The 17,971-nt window shown below is 44.4% G+C and overlaps 1 protein-coding gene across 5 annotated transcripts in view; it reads right to left on the minus strand.

Moving 5' to 3' along the window:
• KCNT1 (potassium sodium-activated channel subfamily T member 1) overlaps positions 1-17,971 on the minus strand; it is a 278,660-nt gene that overhangs the window by 56,588 nt on the left and 204,101 nt on the right. For all 5 annotated transcript variants that reach the window (XM_039911792.1, XM_039911790.1, XM_039911791.1 and 2 more), the window contains 7 exons: positions 13,706-13,870; positions 13,155-13,291; positions 10,464-10,527; positions 10,077-10,185; positions 9,426-9,534; positions 4,899-5,048; positions 4,270-4,508 (listed from right to left, as the gene is read on the minus strand). In XM_039911792.1, the coding sequence (XP_039767726.1) occupies positions 4,270-4,508; positions 4,899-5,048; positions 9,426-9,534; positions 10,077-10,185; positions 10,464-10,527; positions 13,155-13,291; positions 13,706-13,870 (973 nt within the window). The remainder of the gene's footprint in view (positions 1-4,269; positions 4,509-4,898; positions 5,049-9,425; positions 9,535-10,076; positions 10,186-10,463; positions 10,528-13,154; positions 13,292-13,705; positions 13,871-17,971) is intronic.

The following is a 17,971-nucleotide window of genomic DNA, read 5'->3' on the forward strand; positions in this document are numbered from 1 at the left end:
TTATTCTGTTCTCACCCAAAGAACTGTAGAGAGATCTCTTTCACAAACAATGCACCCAGTATTGCTCCAAAAACACCAAGTGTTTTGGGGACACAGAAAGCTTTTGATGCCCATGCTCTAAGTCTCAGGACTTCTTGTCTTCAGGCTTTAGACCTTCACATTCTGTTAATTTGGGGTTAGGGAACTGTACTGAACACTGCCTCAGGCCTGGGAAGATCAAATTCTAAGAGAACAGTCAATCTTGGCCTCTCTACCAGGCAGATCTGAGATTTTCCTGCATAGGTGTTGCAAATATTAGTGATTTGTGGTACTTTTCAACCAAAGCTGACATATTCTGCTTCCTGCACTCTGCCACTGATCAAAGTCAAAGGGATATTGCTACACTGATCAAAGTCAAAGGGATATTGCTACGGTCGCATATCTCAGCAGCAAGGTAATGGGTTTTTTTATCCTAGCAAGCCCTATTGGAGCTAATGAAAGCAAAATACCCAACTGCTCTGGCATCAAAGAAAGATGAGGATAGTGGGGGGGAGGAGGGGTTTATTACAGGACCAGCAAAAAGCATCATGGAAATGCAGTATTTATCCTAGCAAGCTACTGAATCTAATGAAAGCAAAACAGGTAATTGCCCTGGTATCAAAGAAAGATGAGCCTAGTGGGTTTTTTTTTCCATTTCAGGAGAGCTGGGAAGCACCCACCTTGCTAGGTACCATTAATCAATCAAATCATTGATATTTACTGAACGCTTGGAAGATTACAACAGAGTTAGTAGATAGGTACTATGCCCACCAGGAGCTTGCAGTCTAGATGGGGAGACAGATATTAAAATAAAGTACGAATTAAATAAATAACTCTCCCTTCCGTTAAAGCCTTATTGAAAGAATAACCCCTACAAGAAGCCTTCCCTGATTAAGGCTTTGTTTCCTTTTCTGTGTCACCCTGGCTTCCTCCCTTTATTCATTCCTCTTCCCAGCCCCACAGCACTTATGTACATACTCTTAATTTATTTATTTACATTATTGTCTGTGTCCTCCTCGAGACTGAAAGCTTGCTGTAGGCAGGGAATGTGTCTGTTATTTTGTTACACTGAACTCTCCCAAGTGCTTAGTACTCTGCACACGGTAAGTGCTCAATAAATATGATTGATTGGTATGTATATGGGCTGTGGAGCTGAGGGTGGGATGAAAATCAAGTACGTACAGGATGCGGATCCAAAGGCACAGGGGACACAAAAGGGTGAGAAAGTAGGGGAAATGAGGGCATAGTTGGGAAGGCCTCTTGGAGGAGATGTGATGCTTGTAACCACTCATCAAATTGCTATACCTTCCCTCCTTGCTCCACAGTTTGCAGCATTACCCTTTTCTCTAATTTTGTTAAGTTTTGTCCAGTTACAACTTAATTTCACTTGGGACACCATCTATCTGCAAAGATTCCGTGGTTAGGGCTAAATTAAATAGAGATTTCAGTTGAGAATTTGGCTGGAAATATTCTGAGCAGGGAGTAGGGAAGGGAGAAGATGAGTCATAAGAGACTACTGTTAAACCCACTCACACTGCATGATAAAATAGCCATCTTTGGCAGATTCTTGGAAAAGATGCTGTCAGCATTCAAGTTATGGGAGAGTTGAACAGATCCCAATACCAACCACTGAACTGCTACCCAACTCACACTTCACTAAGTCATACTGAAAATCTGCTGTGTGATATCTGATTTGTATCAATCGAAGAGCTTCGTTCTGGACCGAGAAGTCAACCACCAATAAAAATGGATGAAAATGATCTTATCTGGCAAGAAATGCTTCGAAAATAGGCATTTCTAAACTATCCCCAACAATTGAAAACTCAGTTCCGCAACTTGCTCATCATGGCTCAACCCAAGGCTTAAAGTCAATACAACCACATTTTCCTTTCCATCCAAACTATTCCCTTGCCAAAACACTTACCATATCCTGCCTTGACTATTGAATCAGCCTCCTCCTCACTGACCTCTGTCTCCTGCTTTTTTCACTCTTGTCCTTACATCACTCTGATGCCTATATCATTTTTCTAAAATACCATTCAGTCTATATCCGCCTGCTCCTCAAAACCCTCTAATAGTTGCCCATTCACCTCTGCGTCAAAGAGACACTACTTACCATTGGCTTTAAGCTTCTCAATCAGCTCTCTCCCTCCTAACAAATCTGACTGATCACCTACAACAACTTCATCTGCATACTTCACTCCTCAAACACCAACTTGTACCTCAGTCTCATTCTTCCTGCTTCTGATCCCTTGCTGACACCCTTCCTTAGGCCTGAAACTCACTTCCCTTTCATACCTGACCCCTCCCACCTGCAAAGGCCTTCAAAAATCACATCTCTTTGCAATCCCCGCCTAAAACCTAATTTCCGCTAACTGTCCCGTACACCAAACAACTGTATTTATTGGGCAGAGCAAACTACTTAGAGTATGGGAGAGTACAATATAACACGCTCCCTGCCCACAAGGAGCTTACAGCCTAGAGGACTAGGGACTATCATCTACACACTCGGATCTGTCCCTTCAGCACTTGATATTCACCCTGGTCTCAGCCCCACAGCACATATATACATGTGGCTATTTCTTCTAACGGTAACTTCTTTTAATATCTCCTTCAGACTGTAAGATCTCTGTGGACAGGGGTCATCTCTAACAACTCTACTGTACTATACTTTCCCAAGTGCTCTGTACACAGAAAGTGCTGAAGAACTACCATTGACTGGAAGACCGCAGGATAGAGAGGAAATCCTGCTGGATTTCATAATCCAATACCTCTATTAAAATATTGCTTCTATTACCAGTCTCTCCCAAGCAGGAGCTGACTGGGAGGGAAAAATGTAGCCCTTTTCTCTGGAAGCAGCCCCTTACTGGAAGGTCATGGCTAACACTATCCTGGTCGCAGTGCATTCAGCTTCAACAACAGCATGCTGCATAGGGCTAAAATTTCCTAGCAATATTCGGAACAAAAACAATATGGGATATTGATGATGAAATTGGTACTTATTAAGTGCTTACTATGTGCCAAGAACTGTTCTAAGTGCTGGGGTAGATTAATCAGGTTGGACACAGTCCCTGTTCCACATGGGACTCACAATCTAAGGAAGTGAGAGTAGAATTTAATCCCCATTTAACAGGTAGGATAACTGAGGTCCAGAGAAGTTAACTGACTTGCCCGAGATCACATGGGAGACAAGTAGCAGAGTGAGGATTAGAACCCAGATCCTCTGACTCCCAGGCCTGTAAATTTTTCCACTAGGCCATGCTGCTTCACTGAGCACGGCGTAGTGGAGAGAGCACGGTCCTGGGAGTCAGAAGGTCATGAGTCTAATCCCAGCTCTGACAGTTGTCTGCTGTGTGACCTTGGGCAAATCACTTCACTTTTCTGTGCCTCAGTTACCTCATGTGTAAAACAGCAATTAATTCTGTGAGCCCCATATGGGGTAGGGACTGTGTCCAACCCGATTTGCTCATATACCCAGTGCTCAATAAAGTGCCTAGCACATAGTAAGTGCTTAACAAATACCATCATTATTGATGCCGCAATGCTGCTTCCTTTTATCAGGGAGAGGAGAAAGCTGATCTTTTTCAATCCTCATCATCTAGATAATAAATTACAGTTCAATCCTAGGAAGTCCTTGGAGAATATTGGACCTTGTGAAATCACATCTTCTGAATCATCAAATCCATGGGAAATACTGGATCAGGTTAGCTTTCTCAAATAAAAAATAATATTTTTTTTTTCAAGTGTTCGAGCCCCAAACTTAAAATGGCTGCCAGAGAGAAGACAACTTACTATCACCACTCTCCCATTCTGTGGCTCATTAATGTTTTCTTTCCCTGACTCCCTTACACCCATCACATGCCCTGTCAGATTTGGTGGGGATGCTGCTGCTGGAGAAGGAGAGAAGTGGGACCACTCTCCTTTGCTGTGGCCTAACTGCAGACTCTGAACTTCACATTCTCTTTATTTCTCCCTGCTGGGGACACAAATGCTCCCCGAGAAAGCCCTGACTCGCTCGGGGTTTATCAATTACTGGCCTAGAATATCAGGTCCCTTATTCCTCCCTCTTCTCTGACCCTCTATGCCATAAGCTCGTTGCAGGCAGGAAACGTGTCTGTTATATCACTGTATTGTACTCTCCCAAGCTCTTAGTACAGTGCTCTGCACACAGTAAGCACTCACTAAATACGAATGACCGACTGACTCCGTGGCACTGTGCAGGGGGAGAAGAAAAGGAGGTGGAGGGCTCACCCATACTGGCAATGATGCTGTGAACCGGCAGTCTAGAGGGTCCATCATACAGCCCCTGGCTGGCAAACCCCTTTTTCTTCTGCTTCTCCTCCTGCTTGAAGATGAAAGCTGAGTTCTCCTCCTTGGTGATGTTGATGTAGAAGCAGGTGTCTGACGCGGCCATGATGTGCCGGGGACCTGGATTCAACAGGATGCTTTTGTTGTCCTCCCGTTTCAGCCCAATCAGACACACGCCATATCTAGGACAGAGCACAATAAAAAGCACTCTAGACTGTTCTTTCTTTCATTCAATCGTATTTATTGAGCGCTTATTAAAGAAATGGTTTCCTTTCTGTCCCCCGGTGAAGACTTGCAAAGGCCCAGGCTCTAAACCTCAAATCTTTTCTTTGCTTTTCACTTGCAAGTAAATGCAAACCACAAAATCCATTTTGAGAGACCGGCAACTTGAACCCTTGCTCCGACAAAGAAGGCTATTGAATAAAAGGTTTCCTTTCACCCATCATGTGGTCCTTTCCAATTGTTTCTTTACCAACCTCGGTGTTCTGCAACCCCAAATGCCTTATGCAAGTCCAAGTCTAGACCACTAACTGGATCGGGGGTTCAGACCGGGACAGGATCCTTCTCCTCACTTTTTGTGTGCGTGGAAGGCCGCGTAGGTAAAACTTTTCCCTTCGTACTCCATGAAGAACTTGCTGTCTCCCATCCGGATGTGATAAACTTCGTTCCCTGAACAACGGCCATACATCCTTTGCCACTGCTCCGGGGACTCCTGACCTTCTCTGAAATCAGAATAGCAGAAACCTGCCCATTAGTGCTGGATAGGCTAGGAGGACATATGATTATTCAAAGGAAGTGTAGAACAGTTTAGAGGGTCATGGAAAGGTTAAATTATTTTCAGAGGACAGTTTACAGCCAACTTTCACAGGAAGCCACATGACCTAAAAGAAAGAACACAAAGTCTTGGGAGTCAGGGGATTTGGGTACTAATCCCCACTCTACCAGTCTGGTTTTTTTAAAATTTCTTAAGCACTTACTATGTGCCATAGATACAAGGTAATCTGGTTGTCCCATGTAAGGCTCACAGTCTTCATCCCCATTTGACAGATGAGGTAACTGAGGCACAGAGAAGTGAAGTGACTTGCCCAAGGTCACAGCTGACAAGCGGCAGACCTGGGATTAGAATCCATGACCTCTGACTCCCAAACCGGGCTCTTTCCACTGAGCCACGCTGCTCGCTTGCTGTGTGACCTTGAGCAACTCACTTAACTTCTTTGTGCCTCAGTTTCTTCTTCTGAAAAGTGAGAGTGATACCCGTTTTCCTTCCCATTTAGAACAGGAGCCCCTTATGAGACAATGACTGTATCCAACCTGTTTGTATTATTAATCTACCTCAGACTTAGTACCATGCTCAGTAGATAGAACCACTTAACAAATCAATCATATTTATTGAGTGCTTACTGCATGCAGAGCACTGTTCTAAGCACTGGGGAAAGTACAGTATAACAATATAACAGACACATGCCCTGCCCACAGTGAGTTTACAGTTTAGAGGATGAGTTTACATTAGCTTTATTGTTATTAATTACCTGGCTGCAAAAGAGGTCAAGAACTGTGGAGACCTGTGAATGCAGAGCCCCTATGACTCAGGTGATCAAACCTTCACCAGACCCTCCTGAGGCCTCAAATAACCTCCCACCCAAGTCAGTCATAGCAGGCACCTAGACACCTCTTCTGAGGGAGCCAAAGGTCAGGATGATAATAATAATAATAATAGTATTTGTTAAGTGCTTACTATGTGCCAAGCCCTGTTCTAAACACTGGAGTAGATACAAGGTAATCAGGTCGTCCCACATGTGGCTCACAGTCTTAAGCCCCATATTACAGATGAGGTAACTGAGGTACACAGAAGTTAAATGACTTGCCCAAAGTCACATAGCTGACAAGTGGCGGAACCGGGATTGAAACCCACGACCTCCGACTTCCAAGCCTGTGCTCCTTCCACTAAACCATGCTGCTATGAACTGGGAGCTTCAGGAAATGACTGAACTCTGGGGAGGCTGCCCTGGTTAGAAGCCCAGATTATGGATATCTTTGGGATCTCCTCCTCCAAGGGTTTTTTATTTTCTCATATACCTTTCTACTTCCCTGCTGCGGATTCTTGTTTTTTGAAATGCCTCTACTACAATGGATTTCTCTTTTCTGAATGTCAGTCTCTCTCCCCTGCTCCCAGATGGTTAGCCCTTCACGGTATAGGAACTGTGACTGAATACCCTGATTTTGTCTTCAACCCAGCACAACAGTATAGTGCCTGGCACAAAGCAACCACTCAGTAAATCTCATTTCTACTTCTACTACCAAGGCAGATTGATGCAGGGGCTCAAATGGCTTACAGGGACTTCAGCTTACAAAATCCTGACCCCTCCAGACCTTCCCGACATAGTTGCTGCCTTGGGGCATCTTGAAGATAGTATTTTTCTTAAAACAGCTCTGCCAGGCAGCCCCTGCTGCTGTATCTGGCTCTTAAATGGGAACCTGCCCTTTTAAATGGAAGAAAATAGGGTGACAGGAGAGAGGAGCCTAACTTGCTCCCAGCAGTTCCTTTACAAATTGGCCTCAGCCTCCTTTTCTACACTAGCTGGGGTGAATCACCATAAATGGGTAGTAATCACCATTGCTTATCACTGTTGTGTATGATTACTTGTTGGGGTGCTCCTTGGGCTGGAGGTTATCACTATGCCTGGGGGAACGGGGAGAGGAGAGGGGACTCCCCAGCCTCACCACCCCCCCACCCCCTTCGTCGCTCATCACACCCCACTCTGCAGCCACTTTCGCGTTTGGAAGAACCAGCAATAGGGCGAAGCTGGTAGAGGGAAGGGGAGAGGCATCTTCCTGACTCCTGTTCCCTTATATCTCCGCTGTCCCTCTGGCTGATAGTGCTGTAATGAGTCACGTGATGGGGGCCCCAACTAGATGGTCCAGCCAGGGGCCCTGACTTCTTTCAAACCTGTCCTGACTACCGCTCCTACTATTCAAGGAAATGAGGAAAAGACAGAATTACTATGGATGAATGAAATTCTCAGACAAAAGTCTCAATATATACAATAGCTTCACTCTTCAGGTCTATCACACTTTTTTTCAAGGCTACTGACAAATAACAGAGTTGACTAGATTGGCTATCAAGCCAGGAGCGTCTAAACAGTCCCAAATCAAACCTTTCTTTGATCAAACCTGGAAAGTCAGTATTGAAACTCCCACCCTAGAACCTCATTCTGCAAGATTTTCCATGGATGTTCCTTTTATTAAACTTCCTTGAGAAATGCAATAGACCATTACAAGCAGAGGAAGTCAGGATTAGAAGTTTGCAGGGAACACTTTCCCTCTCACTGAACGATGGGCATTTTGATGGCTTGCTTTTTCCCCAGAGTTCCAGGATGCCTAGGCCATTCCGGAGAGAAGAAACAGGACCACTGGGGACATTTAACACTTTGGTAGCATCTTTTTCACATTGCAATTTTAGCTCAACCTCTTGGCAGTTGTCTGGAACAAGCCATTCAAAGGAAGGGGAGTTGGGAGGGAATCCATTTAACTTTAACACATTGCCTACGAACATCGCGTACCCTCTCAGAAGCAGCAACCATTAACCAATTGGAGGGCATCCAGAGAACAGCCACAAAACATGATTAAGGAAATGGAGAGGCCATGGGGACTGAATTTTTATGGAAAATTAAATGAGCAAAGTGTGCCATGTCTGGAAGAGAAGAAGGTGAGTTTAACAATAACAGCAATCTCTGCCTGGAGGAATAAAGCAGCAGGGTTTCTGCAAAAAAAAAAAAAAAGAAACAAAATTCTAGAGGACCTTTGGTGTCATGGGGTCAAAGTTGAGAACTGGAAAAATCCACGAAGAGATTCTAGAAAAGAAGAAACAGCAACAGTGGAAATATTCACAACCCTGGCTCTTGTGAAAAGTTATATTTGTCAAGGGCTAACTGGACTAGTGGATCTAATTCTCATTTAAGTTACTCTCTGGTTCCTTATTCATATAAAACCTATCATTTCAACAATATGCTGAGGAAGTTCACCTGATTCAATTCTAATTGAGTTTTTACATCAAATTACAAAAGTGGAATTTGCAGGCACAGTTCCTGCTGGAACTGTGAATTAGACTCTCGGCTGGAGTGTTCCTTGGAGCTTAACAAGATGACCTCTTATCTGCCCCTGTGAACTCCACCTTATTATCTTGCCCTCAGAACAATCTCCATACAAGAAGTACCACTAATGAATGAAGGACTGAACGAAATGAGAAAGCTACTAACTGGGGTGAGGCGTTTGCCTTTGTAGACCTGCCTCTTCCATTCGCCGCTCCACCCTGAATGCTCAGGAAGATAGTTGTTTCCGTTTTTCTTACTCAGGAGAGGGGATTAAGGCTGTTTCAATGACTTGCAACTGAGCTGACATCTGCATTGGCTCTCGGAGACTATGTGAGAGACCATTTCAGTAGGAGAGTCTCACTGGGGTCACTTTAAAATAAATGTTTAAAAGGCTAACCTAAGAAAAGGAATGAAATGTTCTGTTAACCCTGGTGAAGGAATGCCAGAATAGAGGTGTGATAAAAATTGAGGATCATCTTGCATTGAAAAAAAGAGGCTAAAAGCTTTGATAAATTTGGCTTAATGTCTGCATAATCACCTGATTATTGCCCATTTAACCACATCATCAGAACCTATTGCTCCCTAATAACAATAATAACAATTTACCATGTGCCAAGCACTGTGCTAAACCCTGGGGTAAATACAACAGCTAGGTTCTCTGTCCCTCACGGAGTTTAAAAGTCTAAAGGGGAGAGAGCACAGGTATTTAATCTATTTAATCCTCATTTTACAGATGAGGAAACTGAAGTACAAATAAGTCAAGTCCAAGGTCACATTCCAGGCCAGTTGCAGGGCCAGTATTAGAACTTAGATCCTCTGATTCCCAGCCCCCTGGCCTTTTCACTACGCCACACTGCTCTGTTCATTCTGTTTATCAGTTAGGATGATAAAATTCTTTATTTTGCAGCAACCATTGTTGAGAGAGAGAGAAAATATGAACAGAGTTGACAAAGAGCTGCGATTCCAGGAAATGGAGGCTGACCCCCAAGCAAAGTCAAGAATACTCACTGTCCCCTGGATGTGTGAACCAGCAGTGTGATGAGCGTGGACGTGGCAGGGCAGAGGCAGTTGAGGGCCAGCATGGCATATTTACACTCCTCTTCACAAACCACATGGTCTGCAAGGCAAGTGGGAAACGGTCACCAGGAGGGTGATGGCCATTACACAATTATTCCCGGCTCTGGGGAAATATGTTCCCCTTTCTCCATTGCAATTACGCCTTTCTCCATTACACCTTTCTCCACTTGGCCAGCTCCATCACACCATCATCAAGACAGTGCATCTCCTGTTGGCCAGCAAACACAGAATGTAGTGGTAGAAAGGGCAGAGATAGGTTGAAAAATGAAGTTTTCCCTTAGCTCAGGGCCCACTGTTGTCCAATTCATCTTACGGTGACCCAAGATCTTATATCAAAAGGAGTTATGCCTGTAAATTTGGGTGTTGTTTCCCAGGGAAGACTAATGCTAGGGGGCTGCAACTTCAAAGGCAAGAAAGAAAGGGCTGGAGAAGGGCAGGAGGAGAAAGGAGAGAAGCGATCTCAACTGGGCTGTGTGCACACAGGCCTTGAGTTTCATTGAACTGGGATGAGTAGGGAAATACATCCTACCCTCTGACCCACATACACACTCACACACACTCGAATGTGCAACACAAACTCACCAGCAAATTTGACGTGAAACTTATTTTCAGGCTTTAAAATCTGCACGTAGAGGGGACAGTTAGGAGCAAAATCCTTCACGGCCCAGGCTCTCAGAATGGTTTGGTGGTCCTGATGTGAGAGAATGCACATTTGATGGGGGCAAAAATCACTCAGTCAGTCAATCGTATTTATTGAGTACTTACTGTGTGCAAAGCACTGAATTAAGTGCTTGGGAGAGTACAATGCAACAATAAACAGACACATTCCCTGCCCACAACAACCTTACAGTGTAGAGTCCATAGTCTCTGTTGCTCCTTTTATTGAATGCTGGCATCCAAGTTTATGGTGGTGATTTCTGCCTCAATTTATCTTCCCTCCCCGACCCCTACTACCCAGCCCTTGCTTACCGCTGCAGTTCTGTCCACCTCATTCCGACTACTCAGGATGAAACAGGCCTCACCATTGTCCATCCTGAAACAGATAAACGTTCTATTTCATGACTCACACATGGACCCCCAGAGAAGGTGGGTGATTACTCCGAGGCTGGAGTGTAGGGAGAAAGAGGAAGGAAAGGGAGGCATGAGAGGACCCTTCAGCCTGCAACTATAATAGGACATTTCCTTGGTGTCACCATCCCCACACACTTTTGTGAGGCTACTGTCCTTGGCTATACCTGATCCTCCTATCTCTGTGGCTAAGCCTTCTCAGTCTTTTTTGTCAGACCCTACTCTGCCTCCCACCCCCTAACCGAGGGAGTCCTTCAAGACTCCCTTCCTAATCTCCTTTCCTATTCTCCATCTGCACCCACTCCGCTGGAAAATGCATTCACTCTCACAGCTTCAACTACCATCTCTATGCAGTACCTCTAACTCTCCAACCCTGATCTCTCTCCTTCTCTATAGTCTCGCACCTTCCTGTCCTCAGGACATCTCTTCTGGATGTCCTAACACCACCTGAAACTTAACATGTCTAAAACATAACTCCTAATCTCTCCATCCAAACACTTTCCTCCCTTTGACTTTTCCCATCAGCATAGACCACACCATCTGCCTCCCTGCATTGCAAGCTTGAAATCTTGGCATTATCCTCGACTCATCTCTCTCATTCAATCCCTGTATTCATTATGTCACCAAATTCTGTTCATTCTACTTTCATAAACATCTCTAAAATACACACCTTCTTCCATATGCAAACTGCTACCGATCCAAGCACATTTATCCCACCTTGATTACTGCACCAGATTCCCTGCCTTCTGCTTCTCCTCCCTCCAGGCTATACTTCACTCTGCTGTCTGGATAACTTAGTTTAAAAACTACTCATTCCACATCTCTCCACTCCTCAAAAATCTCTAAGAGTTGCCTCTCCATTTTCACATCTTAACAGAAACTCCTTACCATCAGCTTTATGAGGCTCAGCTATTTTCCTCCTTCCTGACTTTGCTAATCTACTACACCCAAGTCTGCACTCTCTGCTCCTCTAACCTCAATCTACTCACTATATCTCCATCTCATCTTTCCCACTTCCAACCCCTCGCCCACATCTTCCCTCTGGCCTACAACTCCCCCCGAAAATTTAAACCACTATCGCTCAGAAACAACCTGAATTTCAGGTAAGTTGTCCTGCAGAGAGAAATCTGTTCTGAAAATTCAGCCCCCTGACTTTTGTCCAAGAAGTAAACCTCAGTTCCTAAGGGTGAAAACAAATATCATTGCCTGCTGGTTTGGAATTGCTGAAGCCCCCTACAAAATCTCTTCTAATATCCCTTCTGGTAATAGAATTCTAGAGCTTGTTGTTCAAGTCATAGGAGGATCCATATTTAATATAGAACTTGACCTTTATTTATGAGGAAAAAAATTCCACCACTAATCTATTTATGTTCTTACCTAAACAAAAAGAGATGCCTGGCTCTCTTCCTGCTATCTGCAGCTGATTTTCAGAACCTCAAGCTGCTGGCAAAGAAAATGTTGAATTCTGCCGGGGTCACCCACGACAGATCTGTCTCGTGATTGCTGTGCTCTGAATACAGGCTCTGGTATTTAAATCAGTGACAGGAGGCGTGGGTGTCCTGCTTCATGGAGGAGGTTCTGAAAAAAGCAGGCTGCAGTACTGTCTGCCCAGATTAGGTCAGACCAGGGAATGATCCCAAATTTATTTTGATGCTCTTTGCTAATGAAGATGACACCACAAACTTTACACCAGTGTGGAAGTGTGAAAAGATCTCTCTCAGATATACCCAACTGGATATGCCTCTAGGAGAGAAACCGTAATTTTGATAAGGAATTTGATTCCTTTGCTATGTCAGGCAAGCTGCTAGGGTCATGGAAGGAGGAGGAGGGTGAGGAAGATGAAGAGAAGGAAAGGAGAAGGAGAAGTGTTTCTCAGAAAAGCGCCTTATCAATAAATCAATGGTATTTATTGAGTGCTTACTGTGTGCAGAGCACTGTACTAAGAATGAGGGAGAGAACAATAAGACAGAATTGGTAGGCATAATCCCTGTCCACAAGAAGCTTATAGTATAGTAGACTAAATTTTTCTGTGGCATTTGTTAAGCACTTACAATAACTAATATGCTAGGAACTGTATACTAAGCATTGGGGTAGATATAAGATAATTAGGTTGGACACAGTCCATGTCCAACATGGGACTCACAGATTTAATTTCCATCTTACAGATGAGGTTGCGGAGGCACAGAGAAGTTTACTGACTTGCCAAAGGTCACACAGCAGACAAGTGGCAAAACCGGAATTAGAACTCAGATCCTCTGTCTCCCAGGCCCCTGCTCTTGCCACTAGGTCAGGCCACTTCCCCACAATGCTTGTTCTCAGGCCCTGAGCAGACCAGATCTGGGGAAGTGGCACTGTTTCCCTTGTGCACATCTGGCCTAGGATAGTGCTCCAGATTCAGTGGTCATTCAATAAATATGATTGACAAAAAGAAATCACCTTGCTGCCTTAACTGATTGTCCATTTCATCTCAGGTCATGCAGAATCTCTCCTCTCCCCCAACCAATTCCAACATCTCCAGCTCTTCTCCCCTAGATTATCCACATTTATTTTTTAACAATCCCAACCACAGCCTCCTTTCCCACCCCCACTCACTTGGCTCTCATGAGATCCTGGTCCTTCAGGGCTGATCCCTGCAAATAGATAACTCTTTGGGACCACAGTGGAATCTGGAGGACTCTTCGAACCTGAATATCCATTTCTGTTGGACAAAGTATCACGACATAGTAATCCTGAAAGGAAGAACCGATACCTAAATTAAGTGTTAATCACGCTTTACCCGGCTGGCCCATAAGGTTAACGGCCAGAAATGTTCCCCAGTAATCTGTGTACGTCCACTCTGCTCCCCCAAATCCCATTCAGCTGGCATCTCTATGCCTGGCAGGTGGTTTGTGGCACCTGCAGCACCAAGTTTTTCCCAATCAAATTCACATCATAAAATTCAAGGTGGGCTCCTATCAACAACTCAGTTATTTAGGAGCTTCCCATCTGGACTGGAAATCTGTTTTCAGTCCAATGCAGGTAGTTACCCTAAAATACACCCCCTTAGCCCACTCCTGATCAGCTCACATGATTTTCCTACAACAAATTCAGAGCCTAACACAGAAACACTGACAGGCACAAGACAACAAAAAGCAAGCTGTTACTTGGAGGCGGGGGTGGGCATAAAATTCATTAAGGAAGTCCATGAGGAGATCGATTTTGAGAGATGTGACGCAAAGTATAACGTGCTTCTCGGTCTGGGCTCGGTGACGGCTGTAATTGCCTCCGGACTTCTGCCTTTCCATCCAGAGATACACCAATTCCTCAAACTGCAAGCAAGAAAACAGGTTTGAAGAGAGAAAGATGCTCTCGAGAAAACCGTAACACTTACATGTACTGGCAAGGATTTGCCGAGGGCAAGTGGTTGAGGTTCTGGCCTTTGCAATCAATCCATCAATCATATTTATTAAGCGCTTACTGTGGACAGAGCACTGTACTACGCACATAGGAGAATACAATATAATAGAGTTGGTAGGCACATTCCCTGCCTACAAAGAGCTCACAGTCTAGAAGAAAGATGGACTTTAGGAGATAGACTTCCATTTTCCCACAGAAATAGATTATATAGAAGAAAGTGTTATTGTGTGTTATAGCCAGGGCTGAATGATTATAATTGGAGGCCACAGCTAAATCCAACCCATGGAAGGGGTGAAAGCTCTAAGGAGTTATGAACTACAAGCGTGACAGTACGGTAGCATTTTATCTGGCTTTAGCAGAAAGCATGCATTAGTGGGTACTAGGAAGAGCAGTGTGGCTTAGTGGAAAGAGCACGGGCCTAAGAGTCAGAAGACCTGGGTTCTAATCCCGCTCTGCCACTTACCTGATGTGTCACCTTGGGCTTCTCTGTGCCTCAGTTCCCTCATCTGCAAAATGGGGATTCAATACCTGTCCTCCCTCCTTCTTAGACTATAAGCCCCATGTGGGTCCTGATTATCTTGTATCCACCCCAGTGCTTGGTACAGTGCTTGGCATGTACTAAGTGCTTAATAAATACCACAGTTGTTATTGTTATTACAATGACTACATGGCTAACTGTGTAAAATAAACCTATTTAAAGAGAAAAGGCAGTAATAACTCCATGGAGGCCTAGGGAAAGGACTACTTCTATAGTGTCCTACCAAAGTCTTTTGTGGAGCCAGGCCATGAAACCTTAGAGCAAAATTGGGAGGGAGGACACGAGGACTTGCTATCCTTGGGCTACGGCATGCACAGAGCAAACACCTAATACACCTAAACTCTTAATGCACATGCTCCAGACTCCAAAGCTAGATCTGCAGGTATGTATGGAATGGCTTGACACTCCCAAGTCCTTGGCAGGGGTTGAAAGCATTGCCTTTATTTTAATCTGGGGGAGATGTACTCCCCAAAGCCCGCAGACATCCCTCCTGGAAGCAGCGTGGCCTAGTGGAAAGAGCACAGGCCTGGGAGTCAGAGGATCTGAATTCCAATCTCGGTTCTGACACTTATTTGCTGTGTGACCTTGGGCAAGTCATTTAAATTCTCTGTGCCTCAGTTACTTCATCTGTAAAATGGGGATTAATCATATTTATTCATTCCATTCCACTCATTCATTCCATTCAATTGTAGTTATTGAGCACTTACAATGGGCAGAGCACTGTGCTAAGCATTTGGGAAAGTACAATACCACAGAATTAGTAGACATGTTTCCTGCCCATAATGAGCTTATTGAGAGTCCCTTGTGGGACAGGGACTGTGTCCAATCTGATTGACTTGTATACAGGCAGCGTGGAAAGAGCCCGGGCTTGGGAGTCAGAGGTCATGGGTTCAAATCCCGGCTCTGGCACTTGTCAGCTGTGTGACTGTGGGCAAAGTTTCTCTGTGCCTCAGTTACCTCATCTGTAAAATGGGGATTAAGAGTGTGAGCCTTACGTGGGACAACCTGAATACCCTGCATCTACCCCAGCGCTTGGAACAGTGCTCTGCATACAGTAAGTGCTTAACAAATACCAACATTATTATTATTATCTACCCCAGCATTTAGTACAGGGCCAGGCACGTAAGAAGTACATAACAACATAGAAACAACAAAAAATAAAGGCAAACACCTTCCCTCCCCATACACATATACTCACCCCCATGAAGAAGGAACCTCCCCAAATTCTAGGGGTCCTGGGACAGTACCCTGACAGCCCCAGGGCAGTTTGGTCCTACATTAATGCCTAGTGAAGGTTCAGGTCTGAGAAGTTAAGACTAGTTTTCCATGGACCAAAGGAGTCTGGGTGAGAAGCAGACTGCCAGAGGAAAGAGGGGGCTTCCTCCCCACCACTTCCTTTATTTTCAAGAAGCACATTTGTTCATATTGTACCCCGGGCATCTATGACAACCAATTTTTGCATCATAGTTGCCAACACCAACACCCTCCCCATCTCTCAAGCCTGCTACCTGGGCATAATCCTTGGCTCCTTACTCTCTTTCAATCCCTTAATTCAATCTGTCCCCAGATCCTATTGGGTTTTCCTCCTCCACATTTCCAGAATTCACTCTTTCCTCTCCACCCAAACTACCAATACCCTGGTCTAGGAATTAATCAGGTCCCAACTTGACGAACTTATCAGCCTTCATGCAGACCTCCTTGTCTCCAGTCTTTCCCCTCTCAAATCCGTATTTCACTCTGCTGCTCAGTTCCATTTTCGAAAACATCATTCTGTGCATGTCTCCTCATTCCTCTAGACTGTAACCTCGTCCTGTAGACTGTAAACTCATTATGGGCAGGGAACATGTTGACCAGCTCTGTTATATTGTACTCTCCCAAGCACTTACTACAGTGCTTTGCACACAGCAATAGCTCAATAAATACCACTGTTTAACTGATTTCTCAAAAGCTTCCAATGGTTACCTTTCTGCAACAAGCAGAAATTCCTGACCATCAACTTTCAGGTACTCAAGCAGCTTTCTCTACACCATTTAGTCTATCTCCCATGACACTCCAACTGACACACTTTCCTACTCTCAAACCAATTTACTCCCTGTACCTGATTCTCATCTCTCTCTCCGGTGACCTCTTCCTCACATCCTCCCTTCTGCCTGGAATCCTTTCCCCTTCACTTCCAGAAGACCACTGTTCTTCCCATCCTCAAAGCCCTTCTGAAATCACAACTCTTCCAAGAGGATTCGCCTAATCCATCAATCATCTTCCCACCCTCAACCCCCCTCACCCTTCCAACACATGCACACATATACACACAAACTGCCATTTCAACACTTCCAAGTCACTCTAGCACTTGGGTACTTACCTCGTCCCACCACACACCTAATAGCACTTATGTATATATCCTTATGCTTATGTTTTTATACTTCTTTATAGAAGAAACATGGTGTAGTGGAAAGAGCACAGGTCCAGCAGTCAAGGGACTTGGATTCTAATTTTGGCTCTGCCGCATGTCTCCTGTATGATCTTGGGCAAGTCACTTAACTTTTCTGAAGCTCAGTTTCCTCATATGTAAAATGGGGATTAAATACCTGTACTTCTTCCTGCTTAGGCTGTGAGTCCCATGTGGGGCAGGCAGGGACTGTGTCTGACCTGATTATTTTTATCTACCCTGGTACATAGCATATGCTTAAAATATACTATTATTTTCATTATTATTATCATCCCTATTATTCAATTGCTTCCTCTTACCTGAAATTTATTTTAGTGTTCATCCACTTGACTAATCTCCTTGAGGGCAGAGCTCATGTCTACTGATTCTATTTTACTTACCCAAATGTTTAGTATAATGCTCTGCACAGAATAAATACTACTGATCATCTTTTTGGATGACATTATCTCCTGAAAGATCCAGCAGAAAAGAGCATGTGCCTTCAGTTTTCCATCACTGGGGAGGGGAAATGAAACCTCACTCAGGAGCTGCTGCTTTCTGTCTCCTTCAGCTGGTGCCTTACCAAGAAGCACCCGTGACCTGTTGTGGGCAGGCAATTGGCAGGAGAGGTCAGTCACGAGGTTGAAGACTGAGGCAAGGGTGGGATGAACAATCCAGAGGGAAGTGCTGGGGTGCGTCAGGCTGGGTCCAGAAGCTGAACCCACAGTATGGCTAATTCGTTTCCTGACAGTTTTTCTTTGTCGATGCTAAAAAGAATCTCCTAATACTCGTGGGAAATCCCATCAATCAGCTGGCCAATGAGGTAGAAATACAGCAAGGCTGATCAATACTCTAGAAACCAGCCCTCCACAAAAGGCCATTCTGCTTTTCCCATTAACTGATTCTCCCCCAAATACGCTGTGTCTTTGCAAGCAAAGGGACAGGCATTTTTGAAGCAATTTTCCGGATAGCTTGGCCAAAATAAAAGTGTTCAAAATATCCATTAATTCAAGCAATTCAAGTGTGTTTAGGGCCAGAATAACCAGATAA

The sequence above is a fragment of the Ornithorhynchus anatinus genome, chromosome 4 (assembly GCF_004115215.2).
Source record: "Ornithorhynchus anatinus isolate Pmale09 chromosome 4, mOrnAna1.pri.v4, whole genome shotgun sequence".
Classification (NCBI taxonomy): domain Eukaryota; kingdom Metazoa; phylum Chordata; class Mammalia; order Monotremata; family Ornithorhynchidae; genus Ornithorhynchus; species Ornithorhynchus anatinus.